General features: G+C 38.6%; 1 protein-coding gene across 2 annotated transcripts in view; it reads left to right on the top strand.

Annotated features, from left to right (window-relative positions):
- The window catches only part of Usp37 (ubiquitin specific peptidase 37), a 71591-nt gene that overhangs the window by 35717 nt on the left and 13920 nt on the right, over nucleotides 1-21954 (top strand). The window contains exons 15-22 of one of the 2 annotated variants that reach the window (XM_036173398.1): nucleotides 1852-1969; nucleotides 3272-3351; nucleotides 8339-8503; nucleotides 10274-10339; nucleotides 13948-14089; nucleotides 16043-16298; nucleotides 19397-19563; nucleotides 21191-21251. In XM_036173398.1, coding sequence (XP_036029291.1) covers nucleotides 1852-1969; nucleotides 3272-3351; nucleotides 8339-8503; nucleotides 10274-10339; nucleotides 13948-14089; nucleotides 16043-16298; nucleotides 19397-19563; nucleotides 21191-21251 — 1055 coding nt within the window. The remainder of the gene's footprint in view (nucleotides 1-1851; nucleotides 1970-3271; nucleotides 3352-8338; nucleotides 8504-10273; nucleotides 10340-13947; nucleotides 14090-16042; nucleotides 16299-19396; nucleotides 19564-21190; nucleotides 21252-21954) is intronic. The other variant, XM_036173399.1, reaches the window with a different exon arrangement.

Genomic DNA, 21954 nt, shown 5'->3' with positions numbered 1-21954 from the left:
ATTCTACCACAACGTTTTTTTTCTTTCAGGCTTTCAATTCTTTTGGGTGTGAATTTTTGAAACACCCAGTCTTATTGTGTAGTCCAGGCTGGCCTAGAACTTGGCATCTTCCTGTCTCAGCCTCCCAAGTTTTGGCTGACAGTACAAGCATGATTTACCACACCTGTATTTCTTTTCTTTTTATTTATATTATTCATTATTGGCTGAAGCCGGCAGAAGACAGGTTATTAGGCTTTTGCTTTTGTTTTTGTTTTTGTTTTTTGTTTTTTGTTTTTTTACGAGACAGGGTTTCTCAGTGTAGCTTTGCGCCTTTCCTGGAACTCACAGAGATCCACCTGGCTCTGCCTCCCAAGTGCTGGGATTACAGGTGTGCACCACTACCGCCTGGCTTTGTTTTTGTTTTTTGAGACAGCTTCTCTGTATAACAGCCCCGTCCTAGAACTGATTTGTGGACCAGGCTGGCCTTGGACTCTCAGAGATTGCACCACATCAGGCTTGATTATTAGGCTTTTTTTTTTTTTTTTTTTTTTTTTTTTTTGCAACAAGCTCTTTTATCCATTTTTCTGGTTCCTTAGTCTGTCTTTTTATAACAATATTTGAAGAGGTAATAGCCAAAGATAATTGAAATAGCTTTGATGCACTTCGTAGTTTATCTTCAGTGTCTCACCATGTAGATCAGGCTTGCCTTGAACGAATAGATCTTCCTGCCTCTGTTTACAAATCCTGAGATTAAAGGTGCGTGTCATCACAAACAATTGCAGTACACTTTTGTTCTAACTCAATAGTTAATGGTTAATTGATTGGTGGGTTTGAGACAGAGTCTCTCTATCTTAATCTGATTGCCCTGGAGTTTGCTATGTAAACCATCCTGGCCTCAAACTCACAGATCTCCTCTCTGCCTCTGAATGCTGGGATTAAAGGTGTGTGCTGCTGCCACTGCCGCCACCACTCAGCCAAATTTTTTTTTTAAACGAGATAATCTATATGGGCCAAAGCAATGACACTACCCCTTTAAATCTGGGTCTAGAAGTAGAAACAAGCCATTTTAGTAGAAGTCAGAGAGATGTTCTTCTGTATGGAAGAAAATTATTAAGATTGTAAATGTGGCCGGGCGGTGGTGGGTGGCTCACGCCTTTAATCCCAGCACTCAGGAGGCTGAGGCAGGTGGATCTCTGTGAGTTCGAGGCCAGCCTGGTCTACAGAGTGAGTTCCAGGCTAGCCAGGATTGTTTCACAGAGAAACCCTGTCTCAAAATAAATAAATAAATAAACAAACAAACAAACAAATAAATAAATAAATAAAGATGTATTATGTGGACTGGAAAGATGGCTCAGAGATTAAGAGCACTGGCTGCTCTTTCAGAGGTTCTAAGTTCAATTCCCAGCAACTACATGGTGGCTCACAACCATCTGTAATGAAAGCTAGTGTCCTCTTCTGGCATGTAGGGACACATGCAGGCAGAACACTGTATATACAATAAATAAATCTTTTTTTAGAAAAGCTTGTATTATGCTATTCATGTATGTTAAACCATAAGTTCTATAGGGGAAGAGGGTATCAAGTATAGTTTTTTATATGTAAATATTTATGAATATGAGGTTTTTTTACAAGTTTGTTTTTTGTTTTTTGGGTTTTTTTTTTTTGGTTTTTTGAGACAGGGTTTCTCTGTGTATCTTTGCGCCTTTCCTGGAACTCACTTGGTCGCCCAGGCTGGCCTCGAACTTGCAGAGATCCGCCTGGCTCTGCCTCCCAAGTAAGTGCTGGGATTAAAATCGTGCGCCACCAATGCCTGGCCACAAGTATGTATTTTTATAGTCCCAATTCTGCACTAATCTCCTCTCTTCCTTACAGATGTGGAGAGACTATTCCCAAAAGAGAACAGTTTAATGACCTCTCCATTGACCTTCCTCGGAGGAAAAAACCTCTCCCTCCTCGGTCAATTCAAGATTCTCTTGATCTTTTCTTTAGGGTAATTGTCTCTGATATATTCATATAACTTGGTTTTATATTTTATAGATAATTATGTGTAAAGTTGAGGTTTCTTCAAGACAGAGTTTTGACTAAATTATTTGCAGAGAAAACTAATGAAAGTGTTTATAAGTAATATTTATATAAATTTTAATAAACTTGATTAAAGCTGCTAAAGAAAAAAACTGACTTTCTAAATAGGTTGAATGTTTAGCTAAATGGTGATTGTTTTAAGCAACCTTAAAAGCTGTTTCTTACTTGTAATGAAAAGCATTTGAAATCACCTTTGGTCAAATTTGGCAACATGAATTAAACTTACGAGATACAATATAAGTTGTTATGAGAGCTGAGGAATGAAAAGATACTCTTTTCTCAGGTTGTGTGTCCCAGTAGGAACAAAAAGGGAGAATCAAGTTGATTCAGAGCTCTGTGTGTGTGTGTGTGTGTGTGTGTGTGTGTGTGTGTGTGTGTATATGTGAGAGAGAGAGACAGAGAGATTCAGAAAGTTTCTGGGGCATAGTCAGGCTTAGTGTGACAGACCTTAGAACTGGTGAGAATTTGCTAAGATTCTTCTTCATCTATATTGATGGTCCTTGTTTTGTTATAGCAAATTGGCAGGGTTCCTTCCTATAGCTTAATAAAAATTCTTTTCTTTAAGGGATTACTGCTGAGCTTCTTCGCCAGGTAGCTCTTCTGTCTCTTAGGAGTTGTTTTACTCATTCTCTACTATTCTTGTTATTATCGTACACTGAAGAGTTTCCTGTGTATCTTTATCCCCCCTTTTTAAGGATTTCTTATTTCAGTTTTCTCTAGGTAATGATATCCACCCCAAACTTTGGTCCTTTTAGAGCAGTTGTTCTTAGTGGGCTGTCACCAGAAGATTGAGTTCCATTGTAAGAAAGGGGTAGAGTTACACCTAACAGACCAGGAACTCCGCCTAACCTGAAGGAGATCTTATCTCTGCTGTAGCCAACTGTTAAAATCGGGATATATCCTTGGCCCGGTTCTTGTGTATCCATGGGGAAAAATGGAGATCTGCTTCATTAGAGTTTAGTTACTGTCGTAAATTGAGATATTTCCTTGGTAAAGAAGGAATTAGGAATTCTGAAAATAGGAGACATGATATCATAGATAACAGTTTTAAAGATTAGGTCTTAATTTGGTAATTCTGTGATTCCAAACACCGCATTTAGACTGGTTCACAATTGTCCTTCCATTGAACTGGGGAGATAAAGATATTTGCAATTAGTGGGTGAATGCCAGTTCAACTTTATCCTTATTTTTTTCTCTTATCTTTTTATAGGCAGAAGAACTTGAATATTCCTGTGAAAAGTGTGGTGGAAAATGTGCTCTTGTCCGACACAAATTTAACAGGCTGCCCAGGTAAATTTCAATACCTTTTTCCAGGTGACTATCCCTCAGCCACGGAGATATAGTTTAAGAATGTACAATGTTTACCTACTATGTATAAGGCCCTAGATTTGACCTTATACTCACTAAACGAGCAGACAAACTTAACGTTATGAAAAGATCAGGAAAGCGTGCATAGAAAAGGAAGAGGGCCTGGAGAGACAGCTCAGTAGTTAGGAGCATTGGCTGTTTACTCTTGCAGAGGACCCAGGGTCATTTCCCAGCACCCATTTGGTGGTTCCAACCGTCTGTAACCTCAGTCCTAAGGGAACCAATGCTCTAGATGATATACATGCAAGCAAAGCACCCATACACATAAACAATTAAAATTTTATAAAGAAAAAAAGAATTGAAATACTACAGAGAAAGTGGCCTTTGCATCTCAGGAAGATGACAGAAAGAGGATGCAATTAGTATACTGGCTCTAGAGTTCTCTTTGGTACTGTTGTGACAGTTACATAGTTTGAGGATCCCTTCTGAAATGCTGGAGCCAGCAGTGTTCTGCACTTTGCAATATTTACATGGACATAGTGAAATCTCAGGTTGGGGGCAGGGTGCAGGTCTAAGCACTAAATTTCATTTATATTTCATAAATGCATAGTCTAAAGATAATTTTATATAGTATTTTTAGTGTCCCTGCTTTTTGTCCATATCTTGTTATATAAGGTAGGTAGAGAATGTTTCACTGTAGCACTATGTAAGTTTACTTTTGCTACAGTCTCCCTCCTCTTAGCCATTGGGAAAAATGTGCTGCAGATACAATATGGTCATAAGAGGAGCAAATTACTGCATTTTGCCCATTCTTTTTTGAAAGGATCTTAAGTTATTAGATTTCCTGTAACTATAGATGAATTTCCTACCTTGGATGAAATTAATTTACATTGTATTAGTACTGTGCATAAGACAAAGCTAGTTTCGGAAATTATGATGTAGTTACAAGATAGCTTTTAGTGCTTCCCAAGATTAGCTCTCTCTGCCACAAACAAGGTAATTATTAACATTAAATATTTATGTGGCACTCTGCATGCACCAGAGAGCTTTACTTTCTTTTAATAACTTCAATTTTCTGTAAATGTTTCATTTCAGGAATCTAGGACCCAGGGAGAAGTTCTTTTATGTTCTATAATCCATTCCTTTCTAGAAAATAAGTTTTCAGAGAAATTACTTTATAAGTCTGTAGTTGGAGACCTTCTCTCCAGCCCCCGCCAAGCCCTGTTAGACAGCCCACTTATAAAATAAATACACAGACATTTATATTATTTAAACTGCTTGGCCATTAGCTCAGGCCTACCGTTGTCTAGCTCTTACTCTTATATTTAGCCCATTTCTATTAATCTATACTTTGCGACATGGCTCATGGCTTACCAGTACCTTACATCTCACTTCTCATGGTGGTGGCTGGCCGTGTCTGTCCCCAGCCTTCCTATTCCCAGCCTCCTCCTCTTGTCCCGCCTACCCTATCTTTCCTGCCTGGCTACTGGCCAATCAGCACTTTATTTATACAGAGTGATATCCACAGCATAAGTATAGCAGTATTATCATTTTTTTATGCTTGTTTCTTTTTAAGAGACTATATTTATGAATGCGATGAGGCAGTAGTGAGGAAAGAAGAAATTTGAAGACATAAGATTGCTTACTACTCTCGTTCACTAATGGTATACTGTTGAAAATACTGAGGTGGTTCTGGAGAGATATCTCAGCAGTTCAGAATATTGACAGTTCTTCCAGATGGTCTGTGTTCGAGTCTCAGCACCCACTTTCATTCATCTTTTTGAGATAGGGTCTCTATGTAGCCCTTCCTGTCCTGGGACTCACTGTAGACCAGGGTGCCTGCCTCAGAGTACTGGGATTAAAAGCGTGGACCACCATAATCAGCCCTCATGGTGGCTTAAAACTATCTGTAGCTCCATTCCCAAGGGATCTGATTCCCTTTTTATTTTTTTAATAAATTTTTTTCATTAATTTTACATACCAACCACAGTTTTTCCTCCCGTTCGCTCCCCCCACCTCCTTCTACCGTCCCCTCCACCCCCCATACACTCTCCATTTAGAAAAAAAGGCAGGCCTCCCATAGGAGTCATCAACTGATTCCCTTTTCTGATGTTCTCCAGCACCAGGCACACAAGTGGTACACAGAACATAACATTCAAGGAAAACACCAATGCCCATAAAATAAAAATTAGTGTAAATAAAAGAAAATACTAAGGAAAGGAGATCTTTTCTCCTCAAATAGTGTACTTTTATTGTTAATTTGTTCTAAACCTGTTACATGAAGTATCTTAAATACTAATTATCAGTCTTCCCAACCATGGTCTGCTTTTACCTTTTTGTTGTTGGTGGTGATGTGTGTGTGTATGTGTGTGTGTTTGGTTTTGATTTTGCTTTTAAAGACAGTCTCACTCTTGCCCAGAGTCTCCTGGATGGAACTCATGTAGTCCAGACGGACCCTCAACTTGCATTAATCAATCCTCTTACTTTTGTCTCCAAGTACTGGGATTATAGCTGTGCACCACTAGGTCTAGTTCTATATCTGTTTTATCTTTCTGTTCTTTCTGAGGCTGGAATTGAAACCAAGGCCTCTCACAAGCCAGTCAAGCAGTCTGTGCCACTGGGCCACCTCCCAGCCCTTGCTTTCATTATTGAGAAACCTGATACCTTTGTCAAAACAGAATTGCTTTTAATCTGCCTCATCTTTATAGATCAGTAATTTTTGATGTTCATCTTTTCATATTGCTTTTATTTTGGTTCAGGTTTTTGAAATGAGTTTTGTATCAGTTTTAGTCTCTTTAGAAACTAAATTGGTATGTCCTCTTACATTGTAAATTAGGAGGCCGTGAATTTTAGCCTTTTTTTTTTTTTTTTTTTTTTTTGGTGTTGGAGCTCTAGCCCAGAGTCTCTTGCATATACAAGGCAAATATTCTACCCATGAGCTATAGCCGAAGTCTTTCTAAGTTTTTTGTCTTGAGTCACTTAGATGGGTCTTGAGCTCATGATTCTTCTGCTTCAGCCTTCTGAGTTCTAGGATTAGAGCCCTATCCCATGTAAAGAGAAATATAATCAGTAATTCAAACTTGCAAAGTTTTGAGTTTGTGGCTTCTGTGATAGAGGCCTGTGCTGAAAGAATAGACGCAGTTTTCCAAGGGGAGATAATTTTTTTTTTGCCCGATGTAAAGCTTAAATCTGATAAAATTTTTGAGTTTCAAAATTTGAAGTTCTTATGAACTATGAAATATATTTAATCTATCAGGCAAAAAGTAGGCGAAATTAGATGACCATTAGCTTACAGTAATAATAACAAAAAAGAACAAGTATCTCTAAAGAGCTAAAAGCCTTTTTAGACTCCATCCAGAGTCAGCATGAGTTATATAGTGCTTTTGTTAGTGGAGAAATTTTTCTGGTTTTCCTCTTAGTTTTCTCTAGAGACAGTTCTTCTAAAATAAGAGAATTAGGGCCAGCAAAATGGCTCAAAGGATAAAGGTGCTTGATGCCAAGCGAGGTGACTTCAGTTCAGTTCTCCAGGATCCACTTGGTAGAAGGAGAGAACCAATTCATAGATACCCTGATTTCCACATAGATACCATGCGTGGCTCACATACATATACAAACAAAGTAAACAAGTATGGTAAAATAAGAGAAGAATCTCGAGAGCTAGAAAATTAGCTGTGTTGAGAGTGCTTGCCTAGCACACAGGCAACCTTAGGTTCAGTCCCAGGTATTGCATCTTAGCACTTGAAAGGCAGAGATGGGAGGATGGAAGTTCAAGGTCATCCTTAGTAACATAAGTTTGAAGCCAGCCTGGACTACATGAAACCCTATCTCTAGTATAAATAACAATAACTAATCTTGAAATGACAGGGAGTTGGCTGATGTCTTAATCATAGCACGTGGGAATCAAGGGCAGTTCAAAGCCAGCCCGGTTCGCATCAAGAGTTCTAGGCAAATCAGGGCTACATGTTAATCTAGGGCAGGAGGATTACCATGAGTTCAAAGTCAGCCTGGTTTGCATGGAAAATTCTAGGCAAGCCAGGGCTACATGTTAAGATCCTATCAAAAAAAATTATTTTTTATTGAAATGTTGGTCACCATTATGCATACGGGCTACTATGTAATATTCAGTCTATATACGACCTATTTTAAATATATAACACTCAATCTTTTATTTTTCCAGACAGGCTTTCTCTGTGTAATTTTGGTGCCTGTCCTGCATCTTGCTCTGTAGACCAGGCTGGCCTCAAATTCACAGAGATCCAATTAAAGGTGGGCGCCACCACCCGGCTGCTTTTTTTTTTTTTTTTAAGCACTGAAATAATTTAAGGTTAACCAAAGATTAACAGACACATTTAAAGTTTTTAAGATTTTTTTTTTTTAATGTATACAGAAGAGGGTGCCAGATCTCATTACAGATGGTTGTGAGCCACCATGTGGTTGCTGGGAATTGAACTCAGGACCTTTGGAAGAGCAGTCGGTGCTCTTAACCTCTGAGCCATCTCTCCAGTCCTAAGATTTTAGTTCTTTTGGCTACTGTGTGTTGTTTATTGGTGGGAGGATTTCTAGAAGCATTAGACATACTATATCTAAACTTCATTAATCAGATCAAGATTTATATTTGTATCTATCTTAACACCTTTGTACATAGCAAATATTTAGTAGATGTTTCTTAAAATACTTTTAGTTTGGCCAAATGTGTGGGTGTGGGTGGAGGATCGGTGTTTGAGGCAATGTCTTATTATGTAGCTTTGGCTGATTTGGAATCTTCTGTCAAGAACAAGTCGACTTTGAGTTTATAGAGACCCACCTGCCTCTGCCTCCCAGGTGCTGGGAGTAAAGGCTTGGGCCACCACCACCCAACATGACCAACTGTATTGTCTAAGTCCAATTTGATGTGATTAGAGTGATCACTTTAAGAGAGAATACCTGTGTTCCATGTGAATTAGCTGAGTCATTCTCTTCTGTTTTTCAGGGTCCTCATTCTTCATTTAAAACGATACAGCTTCAATGTGACTCTCTCACTTAACAACAAGATAGGACAACAGGTCATCATTCCAAGATACCTGACCCTGTCATCTCATTGCACTGAAAATACAAAACCACCTTTCACTCTTGGATGGAGTGCACATATGGCAATGTAAGAGACAATGCTTTTTACCTTTACTTTTCAAATGGATTTTAATATTTCAGAGTGACCAAACTGGATAACAACTCTCAGGAAAAATAATCCAACCCAAAAGGAGATTTCAATTCTACATTATTTTGGAATTTTAGTGTTAAACTGCTGTCTGATAGAAGTAATTAAAGAAAAATGCTTACACAGAATTCTTCCAAATTTAATAGATACCTGTTATAAAATATTACTTTTTTGAGGGAGTGTTGCTACTCATTTAGAACACACACACACACACACACACACACACACACACACACACACACACACACAAGACCATTTGGTATACTTGGAAATGTGGTAGTCCTAAGAATCACCCAGACCCTAAAGTATTCATTTCTGTGTTCATCCCTACAAATTCTACTTCAGTAGATCTGAATAGGGCTTGAGAATCAATTATCTTAACAAATGCCCCAGCTCTTTGGAACATGCAAATTTGAGAAATCAAATGTTATGCTAGAGCTCCTCCCCTAGCCCCCAGATAGATTGATTGTTCTATAACTGTGAATTATGCCCAATGTAAATAACTTCAGAGACTCCTAGAAATGTTTCAGAGAGATATTATCCCCTTGGCTTTAGATTTTGCTTTGCCATCATGCATGCTGGGACCTTAGGTCTTCTGAATGCCCTGCTCTCCTGCATGTGTGCTCTACTTGGAACCCAGTGTTAACAGTTCTTTTTCATACTTGAATAGTAATTTGGGAGAATTATAAAATTCTGAAGCTGTAGTAGTAAAAAGAATTTTTAAAAATTTTGTTCAAATCCTTAATTTCACTGAGGACCAAGAAGATTGATTTTCTTGTTAGTAACTAAAAAAGGCCGTTTTGCTTGAGTATGGTAACACATGCCTGTAATTCCAGCCTAAAGCTAAAGGATACTTCAAGACCAGTTTAGGCTATGTAGAAAGTTTGAGTCTACTCTGGGTTACATAATAACACTGTGTCTCCAAAAAGAACAAGAAAGGACAGTGTCTTGGCTAATGTAGAGTTAGACATTACAGATAATAAATGAACATTTCCCAAAATTAATTGATATAGTTTTATAAGATATATTGACTTTGGATCTATAAATTATATCATGTAAGTTTATACTAAAGTCCTCATGGGTCTACTAACAAAGCATGTGCCCAGAGAGTCTTTACTGTTTGTAATTGCTTTTCTTTCTGCTTTTATTTGAAGAGAATGGTTTTTTAACTTGGTGCACACTACCCTCAGCTGCTGGTAGTGCCTCTGACTGTGTTACGTATCTTTGTGATCACTGATCTGAAATGAAGCTCTCTCACTACATTTTAATGCATTTTTAGTGGCTTTAAGACCTTGGAAAGTTTGACTTGTCTGTGGGAAAATAAAATTATTGTAAGCACTAAGTACGGTAGAACATGCAACACTTGCCATCTCAATACATTGAGGAAATCTCAGTACATTGAGGGCTGTTTTGGTTTATTGCTCAAAACTAAAAAAATGAGATGAGATAGTTTCCCCCCAAGTTGTTGTAGTCATAAGTGTTGCATTTGACTTCATTTGTAAAGCTGTTTATTTTAATTATTAGATCAATGGGAGCCAGAGATGACAATTCATTTTTCCTCTGGACTTTTATGGTTAGTTATTTTAAAGTATTGCTTGCTTTTCAGGAGGGTATAAGAAGAGACTTATAGTATAGAATACTTTATCAGTTTAAATATCTACCTTTAATGATGCAATTGTATACATTACATATTCTCCAATTTTCTGATAGTTCTAGACCATTGAAAGCCTCTCAAATGGTGAATTCCTGCATCACCAGCCCTTCTACACCTTCAAAGTGAGTTCTATTTCTTATGTACCCAAATTTTGTCTTTCTAAGGACTTGGCTCACCCTAATCTCTACGGTTACCCACCCCCTTTTTCTTCATCATTTCTTTTTGCATGCCAGTTGCTCAGTATCACTTATACTTAGGAATGTTCTTGAGTCTGGCTTAGATATGACCTAGTGCACGAGTTTTAGCACTCAGAAAAGGTTCCAGGATTATTTTGTTTTTAAATTTCTTAAAAGACCTTTACCAATAGCATTTTATTGACTCTAAGGTTTAAAAAGATAAAATAACTCTTGTCTAAAGCATCCTTCCTCACAGATAGGCACAGGACTCACACATTGTTAGCTCGTCTCCTGAAATTGACAGGAAGAATTCAGTAGCTTTGGAGCCTTTCCTGGAATTCACTCTGTAGCCCAGGCTGGCCTCAAACTCACAGAGATCCACCTGCCTCTAACCTCCCAAGTCTTGGGATCACCACTGCGCAGCCAAATACTTTACATTTTTTTAAAGACAAAAAGTTTAAGGAGGGAAGCTCACTCTCTTCTGTTATGATTGCTCACTTTTTAAAATTGTACTTCCTAAGAATTCACTGGAAATTCATAATTAGACCCTTTTTAATAAACTTTTTAAAGATTTATTTATTTATTATGTATACAGTGTTCTGCCTGCATGCATGCCTGCAGGCCAGAAGAGGGCACCAGATCTCATTACAGATGGTTGTGAGTCACCATGTGGTTGCTGGGAATTGAACCCCGGTCCTCTGGAAGAGCAACCAGTGCTCTTAACCTCTGAGCCATCTCTTCAGTCCGACCCCCTGTTTTTTTAAATTAGACCATTTTAATTTACTTAGTTGTCGGTTGATTTCAAAATTTATTTCTCTGAAAATTTGATGTCCCAAAGTCCTTTTATGAAAAGCACAGTTTTGTTAAAATGCTTATTTGGGGCTTGTATATCCATACAATGACATTTAGGAACAGCTGTTTTCTTTTCCTCCTGTAATTATTTTTCAGTGCAATAAAACCAGATGATTACCATGACTAGAAATCTGAAATGTACCCAAATGAATACTCTTACCTGCTCTCCAGATACAAATGAGCAATACCACTTGGCTGCTTAGAAAGTGAGCAAGTATGCATTCATGGTACAAACATTTGTCACTTCTACAGGCGAGGTGCCTTCTGTAAACATTGTCATTACTCATGGACTGCGTCCTATGTACCAAATCATGGTGGTTCCAAGAAACAAATGGTTTCATTGGAAATTATTATACCTTGGCATGGCCATCTGTCCTCCAGGGTCTACTGGGATGAGAATTTGAAATTTGGCTAATACAAGGTGATTGGGGCTATAAGACCCATCATGCAGGTCATATTTAAAAGAGGCAAAGTTCTGAACTGAGTACCATTGATTCGTCTGTAATATTCTTTGTAAAATACTTTTAACCATGGTTAAAAAAAAAAAAATAGCTAGGTATCAACAAAGTATTTGTCTGATTTAAAAAAAATATGTTGAGGTTTTCTTGATGAGCATGAAATCAAAAATAAGAAAGCTAATTAAAGATGGGTGAGGTGGCATACATCTGTAGTCAATCCCAGCACCTGGGAGGTAAAGGCAGAAGATTCAGGAATCAAAGACCATCCTCAAACAAATAGCAAGTTTGAGGCCAGCCTTGGCTACATGAGACTGAGACTATCCCAAAACCATTGGTGGGTGGCTAATTTGGCAATTTCTAAGTTATACTGGAAACCTTATAAACACATAGGTGGCTATCCAAGTATCTGGACTCTGCATCCTGCCTCCAATCAGCTTCTCAGGTGTTGTGTTCATTCTTGACACTGTTCACTTGCCTCTTTATCTACGGTTCTATGCTCTCCTCTTGATTCTCACTGCACTCTCCTTTTTTCTTGGTGTCATGCCTGTTTGTTTACAGTTTTGATATTTGAATAAGTTTATCCTAGTGTCCATCAAAGGCGGTTGTTGTTTTTGGCGTTTGCCACTTCTTCCTTGAATGCAGTGGCACTCTGTCTGCTATCACTAAAGAATACAGTTTCATGGAAGTGAATTTAACACAACAGAAGCTTACCTTTTTAAACATTAATAGCTTCAATTTTTAACCATATTGGATGAAAATTTTCTAAGCTATGTTGATGCTATTCTCTTTTTTATTTTATTTATTTATTTATTTTGACTTTAGGTGTTGTTTCTCTATGTAGCCCTGGCTCTACCAGAACTCGCTCTGTAGACCAGACAGGCCTCAAACTCACAGAGATCTGCCTACTTCTGCCTCCCAAGTGCTGATATTAAAGGCATGCGTTACCATGCTCAGCATGTAATGCTGTTCTTACACACTTTGAGATAGTTACATGTTTCTTAATGATAAGAATTTGCATTATGGAGCTGGAAAGATGAGTCATTGACTAAAAGTACGTGCTGCTCTTCCAGAGCATTGAGGTTCAGATCCCAGCACCCATGTCAGATGGCTTACAACCAGCACGATCTGGAACACTTTTCTCAAGGCCTCAGGCACTGCCACACATGTGGCATACCTAGACAGGTGGCAGACGGATGCATAGACATACACACGGATATTTGCAAACTCTTTTTACAAGAGAAAAGTGAATCCACATTTGTAGTGTCAGTACTGCACTGGGTTTTGTTTGTTTGTAGTTTTGTTTTCAGACAAAATCTTGCTATATAACGCAGGCTAGTCTCGAATCTGCAGTTTTATTTCCTCAGCCTCCCTCGCGCTGTTAATACAGATGTGCGCTCTCATGCCCAGCTTTACTATTTTCGGATATTGATGCTGTTTGCCTTTACATTAAACAACTTTTAGTTCTTTCTTCTTCTCCCCTTCTTTGTGATTACCCCCCTCATTTCCTAGCTCTCATTTCTTAGGAAATTGCTACAATATTGAAAATACGTCATGTCCTGTTAATTGTGTTGGGATTCAGAACTGCCTTCTAAGAAGCTTCCCCTACCTTAATTTGGAATGTCTGTTCTGGAAGGTAGAGAGATTGCCAGAAGTCTGACTTTGAAATAGTAAAATAAGGGGATTGTTGCTGTCATTTTTAAAATACATAGATCATAATTTAAATGATCAAAAATTAGGCCTCAGTACTTTGTCAAAAACGCTGATTTATTTCCAGATTTGGTAGAATACCTCTAATCCCAGCACTTGGGAGGCAGAAGTAAGCGGATCTCTGTGATTTCCAGGCCAGCCTGGTCTATATATATAAAATGAGTTCCAAAACAATGAGATCTATATAGAGAGACTCTATCTCAAAAAACAATAACAACAGCACCACAAACTGGTTAGTTGCTATACCTTCATGGACTCAATAGAATACTTACTTTATAAAGACAGTAACAAACTACATTTGGAATTTGTCATTTAAAAGGCACTAAGTTTACTGGTGATACACAATATATGAGCATTTTAAACCATGGCTCTTTAGGAGGACATTGAAAGTAATCCTTAAATATACTTCTTTTGATACAATATTTTTCCTCTGTTAAATAATTTTCCACAATGGAAAAGCTTTATGTTTTGGTGTTTGTACATCAAAAACAAAAAAAAAAAACCTAAAGACAAGACCTTTTTTTTATGTAATTACAGGAAATTCACCTTCAAATCCAAAAACTCCTTTACTTCATGCCTTGATTCTGACAGTGAGGATGAACTAAAACGCTCTGTGGCCCTCAGCCAGAGGCTTTGTGATATGTCAGGCAGTGAACAGCAGCAGGAAGATGTGGAAAAAGTAAGTGATGGTTTGTCAGAATATCTGACAATTTTCTGTTTAGTTTAGCTATCCAAACAAAAACCTCAGCAAATTAAAGACATTCACAAGATAGATGTCAAATTTAATGCCTCTGTTTGAGACACTAGTTTTAGAGGGTACTTTTCCTAGATAAACCAAAAAAACCCAACAATCTTGTCTGAGCAGAATGGTACATGCTTATTTTCTCATCTCAGAGGAGGCCGAGGCAGAATTCTGTGTTCAAAGTCAGCCTGGTCTACATAGCAAGACAAAAAAAAAAAGAAAGAGAGAGAGAGAGAGAGAGAGAGAGAGAGAGAGAGAGAGAGAGAGAGAGAGAAAGAAAGAAAGAAAGAAAGAAAGAAAGAAAGAAAGAAAGAAAGAAAAAGAAAAAAAGCAGAATGTTTTAAAGAAATGAATGTTACTGGGGATTTGGCCTACTGGTGAATACTTGGCTAACATTTGTGAGGTTCTGAGTTCAATCCACAGTTCCTCATGCAAGGGTAGGGTGACACCAGAAACTCTCAGCACTACTTTTACGTTCTGAGTTTATAGGAGAAAATCATAGTACCTATTTTATATTAACTAGGTAATCTCATTTGTAAATCACAATCATGAAGACACAGCTACATCATCTATTACAGTCCTCAATAATTAGTACTTCAAAAAAGGAAGCTTTTTCAAGTGTTTGCATCATTCTGTAGAACATAGTGGTCACTTGTGTTCTGTCTGAGTTGTCCTATATGACCGTAAAGCTGAAGGAAGTCTGTGGTTGTTTCCCTTAAATATGAAAAGAAAGCCAGAATTCTCCTAGAATAAGTTACTCAGGTTGGGCAGTGATGGCCCATGCCTTTAATCCCAACACTTGGGAGGCAGAGGCAGGAGGATCTCAGTAAGCTTAAGGCCTGCCTGGTCTATAAAGCAAGTTCCAGGACAGCCAGGACTGTTACAGAGAGAAACCCTGTCTCAAGGAAACAAAAAATAAAGTTACTCAGAAAATATATATTTTAATTTCCATAATCTTGTGTATCTTTTATTTTTCTCATATATGACTAGACAACATTGCTAGATGATGTATGCTTTTAATCTCAGTACTCAGGAGGCAGAAGCAGGTGGATGTCTGTGAATCTGGTCCACACAGTAACTAGTTCCTGGACCAGAAAGGTCCACTATAGTAAGTCCAAGGAAAGTCAGAGCTATATAATCAGACTGCCTCAATTGGAAAAAAAAAAGACCAGCCAGCATTTAAAATCGAATATTCAGGGTAGTGAACAGAATGCTTACAGTGTAATCCATGTATATCTGGACCAAAATACTTAATACGTATTATCTGTGACTAATCTTTTTTGTTGTTGTTGTTGTTTTGAGACAGGATCTTATGTTATAAACCAGACTGACTTGGAATTTACAGCCATTTTCTTGCCTCTGCCTCCTAAGTGCTAGGATTACAAACTTTCACCACCATGCCCAGTTCACTTACTGGTTTAAGTAACTGTATTTTAGTAGTGTTTATCTTCCAGATTTTTATAAAGGGTATACTTTGCACCTGTCATAATCAAGAAAAACTGTTAGGCTTGGAATTGTAGCTCAGTTGGTAAAATGCTTGCCTAGCATGCATAAAGGTGTGGGTGTGATCATCAGTACCATATAAATCAGACATGGTAGCACACAAATTTAATTCCACATTCATATTTTTTAATTATATAGGGGGTGGGGGGTGCTCTCGAAAGCCAGAAGAGAGTCAGACTTAGGAGCTGAGAACTGAGTTTGATCCTTGCAAGAGTAATATGTACTTGACTGCTGAGCCATCTTCCAGCCTCCAAATCCCCACTTTAAACTCTGGGATATATTAGATACAGTGCTCAACATTAGCTATATTAATTGACATCCTTATTGGTAGACATTAGCTATATTGATAGACACTTGGCTTCTTGTAAAAGTAATTCTCTTCTTCAGGATTTGAAATTGTGCAGATTGGAGCCTGGAAAATCTGAATTGGAGAACTCAGGATTTGACAGAATGAGTGAGGAGGAGGTGCTGGCAGCTGTGTTAGAGATAAGTAGAAGAGAAGCTTCACCCGTGCACAGGCATGAGGATGACGATAAGCCAACCAGCAGCCCTGACACTGGATTTGCAGAAGATGATATTCAAGAAATGCCTGAAAATCCAGATGCTATGGAGACTGAGAAACCCAAAACAGTCGCTGAGCCAGGTAGGTTTCATCAAGATAAGTGTCTGTTACACAAAACATTGTTCCAGAGCCTACAATGACATGTAGCTTCTAAATAATCCAAGCCCTCAGGTTTGGAAATGGAGTCATAACGAGATATCACAAAATTATTTTCTAGATTTGTGGAGTCAGAGCCTCTTCAATTTTGAATTATTGTAGTTAGAGTTTTCCTGCCTGGTCCAGTCAGGACAAATCTCTCTTACCCGCCAGTCCCACAGTCGCTCAGACCCAACCAAGAAAGCACACAGAAACTTACATTGTTTAAAAACTGTATGGCCGTGGCAGGCTGCTTGTTATCTACTTCTTCTATCTTAAATTAACCCATTTCTGTTAGTCTATACTTTGCCACGTGGTTCGTGGCTTACCAGTGTCTTTACATGTTGCTTCTCCTGGCGGTGGCTGGCGGTGTCTCCCTCCAGCCTTCTACTTCCCAGAATTCTCTTCTCTCTTGTCCTGCCTATACTTCCTGCCCAGCCACTGGCCAATCAGAACTTTATTTACACAGAGCGATATCCACAGCACTTCCCCTTTTCTTTTTTTTTTTTTTTTTTAAGGAAGGTTTTAACTTTTACATAGTACAATTACATATAACAAAACAATTATCAAGCAAGAATTACAGTTACAATATTAAAGAAGATATCCTATCTAATATTTGTGAGTCTAATGTTTTATATCTAACTTATCTTTTATCATAACTGAGGAAATTATAACTATCTAGTCTTCAACCACATCAAAGACCTCAGAAGGATATAATATTACCTGAGAACCGGGAGAAGGATGTAAGCATTTTTCAGGAGTCTTGCAGGGTAGACAGAGACAGCTGGCAGTCTGGACAGTCACCTAATGTTCCTTTGTAAAGTTGGGGCATTTGTCTTTAGCCCATAGGGCTAGAGTCTCTCGGTCACTTCTCTCAGTGTCCTGTAGAATGTCTGGCAGTTTCCTCTGCGAAGCAGGAACCTGAAGGACCATTTTGTCAAGCAAAGTTCAGTGGTCACCTTTCTATGGGTTCTGCATGTCCAGTTGATCAAGTAGTCCAGGCAAGAACAGTTTCTTGCCCAAATGGCTATTTTTGCCAAGGTGAAGATAAAATATGAAGTATCTTCAATGCCCATCCTCCTCTCTGAAGTAAATCGGTGCTGCCAGGAGCAGACATGTCTCACTGTCCAGAAAGTCTAAATTTTGAAAGTATTTTAAATGCCATATTCTGTAGGTCTTTGAAGTATTTGAAGATTACCTATCTATCTGAAATATGTCTATGTATATCTAGAAGACAACTAACATGGCTACAAGTATGATTATCATAGATGATTAATTATTAATCTATTTTTAATTATTCATTTCAATTTAAAATGAGCTATACAAACATAATACCTTAAACATGAGTAGAAATATGCACACAGTATAACAAAATTAACTTTAAGTTTGTATCAATAGACTAAAGTCTATACCAATGTAAAACATTTTAAATGAGTTGTTGCTCTTTAGAAATAAGTTCCTTAATCTACCCTTTCTTCCTATTATATCTATATCATATCCCCCTTTTTTCTTTAGAAAGAGATCGCATTTATAATCAACCTGCTTTAAAGAAAAATATTGGTTTTTCTCTGTCCCACACCAGAGGGCTCTTCTGATTTGGGACACAAGAATCTCTTAACCTTTTCTTTTAGCAATATGTCTGGGTTTAGAGAAGGAGTGAGCCAATTCCATCTCCAAAGCCAGCTTGATAATTTTGGGAATGTGGGCTTAGTTTTTCTTAATACTTCCTGCTGGAGGGGGGCGCTGTATCTTATGGGGACACAAAGAAAATTTTAGGATTATGGAGTAGTCTGTGAGGGTGAACCTCTGAGCCAGTTGCCTTGAAACCATCCTGGATGTCGGATCATCTGGGCCGTTGTGTCATCAGAGACCTTTCAGGTGGTCTTGGCTGATGAAACCTGATGTATCTTAATGTGGAACAAATCCATAGCCTCTGGCTTTCAGTGTCTTTACATGTTGCTTGTCATGGCGGCGGCTGGCGGTGTCTCTCTCCAGCCTTCTACTTCCCAGAATTCTCTTCTCTCTTGTCCTGCCTATACTTCCTGCCCAGCCACTGGCCAATCAGAACTTTATTTACACAGAGCGATATCCACAGCAAATTATTTTATTTGCAAGTAAAATAATAATTAGTTCACCCTCAGTTTAACAAGAAAGAAAAAGCTGATGGAGTTCTTATTAGGTATTTATCCCTCTTAATGCAAGTATCCCGTATGTATTCTCTGTTCTTATTAGTCACTGCTTAATAAATCCACTTTTTCGTATTAATCCCTTGTTTTCAGAACTGTTACTGTGGGTCAGTGCTTCTAAATCAAGGTCATTCTCCCCTGCCCTGGAATATTGACAATGTCTTTCCGTTTCAGTTGTCACAAGTAGAGAGAAGTGGGGTTAAGGATTTAGCTCAGTAGTAGAGCACTTGCCTAGCAATTAATTGCAGGACTCTGGGTTTGGTCCTCAGCTGGGGGACGGGGTAACAAGTAGAGAGAACTGGACAACTGCATCAGCACTGCCACCATAATTGAGAGGGGTCTTTCATTCCTGTCAGGTGACTCAGTTCAAGCTCTCCTATCCCTGGTGGAGTCTGGGGAGCCTTCTAAAATTCACAGCGTACACTCCTCTCCATTTCCCACTCCCCAAAGGCCTCATTTGCACCCTAGTCAAATTATTAATAGTGCTGAGGCCGAGAGACCCTGATAGAGATGTGGTAAGATGAAATTGTTGGTCCCAAAAAATTCTAAGTAAGGGCTGGAAATGTAGTTTGTTTAGTAGCAGGCATGCCTACCATGCACGAAGCCCGTGGTTTGATCCCTAGCACCCCATAAAACCAAGCATGATGGTGTACACCAGTAATCCCAGCAAGGGGATGGAGGTGGGAGGTCAGAGTCAAGGTCATCCTCAGCTACATAGCAAGTTCTAGGACTGCCTGAGCTGCCTTAGACCCTAAACCTAACATGTTAGATGAGGGTAGAGTAAATTACTCTCTCAACAGTAGGTGTCACTAGAGTTCACAAAAATTCAGGTTTTTACAAAATAATGTTCTACTTTAGATCCTGCTAGTTTTACTGAGATAACAAAAGACTGTGACGAGAATAAAGAAAACAAAACTCCAGAAGGCTCTCAGGGAGAGGTTGACTGGCTCCAGCAGTTTGACATGGAACGTGAAAGAGAAGAGCAGGAACTTCAGCAGGCACTGGCTCAGAGCCTCCAAGAACAAGTAAGACACCTTCTGTCGCTGCTTCCCGTGCTTCCCAGACAGCTATTTGTGTGTAGTTAGTTATTGCAACAACAACAACAACAAACCAAAACACTGTTTGGGCTTGCTTTGGGTTTGAATAAACAGTTAAATTAGTAGATTTATTATTATTATTATTAAAATATTATTAGTCTGCCGGGCGGTGGTGGTGCACACTTTTAATCCCAGCACTTGGGAGGCAGAGCCAGGCTCTGTGAGTTCAAGGCCAGCCTGGTCTCCAAAGCGAGTTCCAGGAAAGGCGCAAAGCTGCACAGAGAAACCCTGTCTCAACAAAAAAAAAAAAATTCAAAAAAAATATTATTAGTCATGTTATATGCTGTAGTTGGTTGCATGTTAAAGCAAAATGGGATGTTAAAGGTTGTGCCATACTACCTTTATTCTGCAAGCTGTCAAGTCCTCACCATGATTTTGTTTGTGGGGTACATTAAGGCATATACTTGTTCGGTTATTTTCTTATGATATATCTTCTGTTATAAACTATTTGACCACAGATTTCTCAGAAATATCTAAAAATCTATCAGTTCATTATATGGCAGGTCTGTACACAAGTGTTTGTTGTAGTACTGGGGATCAAACATAGCATTGCCTACTCTAGGCTGTATCCCTAGTTCTCAGTTTTTACTTTAAAAATTCATTGTGGGTTGGGGATTTAGCTCAGTGGTAGAGCGCTTGCCTAGCAAGGGCAAGGCCCTGGGTTCGATCCTCAGCTCAAAAAAATAAAAAATAAAAATTTGTTGTATTTTATGTGTATGCACATTTGTCTGCGTGTGTATATGTGGACCATGTGACTGTCTGATGCCCACAGAGGCCAGAAGGCATCAGTTGCTCTGGGACTGGAAATTACAAGTGGTTGTGAGCCAACATGTGGGTGCTGGGAATTGAAGCTGTGTTCTCTGCAAGAGAGAAAGTGTTCTTGACCACTGAGCCATCTCTCTGAACCCTCAATTTTTACTTATTTTTGTTTGTTTGGTTGGTTTTTGATTTTTGTTTGGTTGGTTGGTTGGTTAATTTTTTGAGGCAGAGTTTCTCTGTGTAATAGCCCAGGCTGTCCTGGAACTCACTCTGTAGACCAGGCTGGCCTCAACTTACAGAGATCTGCCTGCCTCTGCCTCCCAAGTGCTGGAATTAAAGGCGTGCGCCACCACAGATGGGCTCAATTTTTATTTCTTTATATTAATTGATTTGACCAGTTGTGTCATCTATGATACTTGACGTATAAGTGCTGTTTTCATGGTTGTCTGATCTAAGATAATCCAAATCATACTAATGAAAATGTCATAGGACTGGAAATATAGATCACCGATAGAGGATTTTGCCGGGTGTTATTCATGGTCCTGGGTTCAATCCCTAGCATTGAAAAGCAAGCAGAAGTTAGTAAGACTCCCTAAAATGAATGCTTGCAGAAAATCAGTAGACCAGTAGCTTGCTTTTGCTTCTATTCCACCTTCCTTATAGGTCAGAGTCCAAATATCTGTGGAGCTAAAGAAAGCATGGTGGGCAAACGCTCCCAGAGAGGCTTGTTTTCTCTTCTCAGTTGTGTCTAAGGAGTATCTCCTTAAATACCTTAGTTTTGTTCTTATCTCTTTAGGAGGCTTGGGAACAGAAAGAAGATGATGACCTCAAAAGGGCTACAGAGTTAAGTCTTCAAGGTATGGAGATTAATTACATTTTTAAGTGGAAAAGTATATTAATACATAGAAGACATTTTAAACATATTTTTTTAGACAAGGTCTCATTTAGCCTAAGCTGTCTTTGGAATTTTCTGTGTAGTCAAGGATGGCCTTGAACTCTGATCTTCTTGCCTCCTTGGTGCTGAGATTACAAGTATACAACACTGTAACTGGTTTATGCAATAATGGGGACCACATGCAGAGCCTCATGTGTGCTCACCAAACACTGTCAACTGAGCTACATCCTCAACCCTAAAGTTTTTGTCTCTTTTTATATATAGTAACAAATTTGTACATGTGTTTGTTTCTGTTTTGTTTGAGACAGTGTCTCATGAGCCCAGGCTAGCCCTTGAATTTACTATATAGTGAAGGTTGACCTTAAACTTTTTTTTTTTTTTTTTTTTTTAAGATTTATTTATTGTGTATACAATGTTCTGCCTGCATGTCAGAAGAGGGCGCCAGATCTCATTACAGATGGTTGTGAGCCACCATGTGGTTGCTGGGAATTGAACTCAGGACCTCTGGAAGAACAGCCAGTGCTCTTAACCACTGAGCCATCTCTCCAGCCCTATAGTAACAAATTTGAACACCTCCCAGATACAGAAGAAAAACCTTAGAAGTTACCTGTGTATCTGTTTCTTTCTCAGAAAAAAATCACTATTGTAATATTGCCTTTGGCTTG

The sequence above is a fragment of the Onychomys torridus genome, chromosome 23, assembly GCF_903995425.1.
Source record: "Onychomys torridus chromosome 23, mOncTor1.1, whole genome shotgun sequence".
NCBI lineage: Eukaryota > Metazoa > Chordata > Mammalia > Rodentia > Cricetidae > Onychomys > Onychomys torridus.
This window is presented reverse-complemented; position numbering and strand designations above follow the sequence as displayed.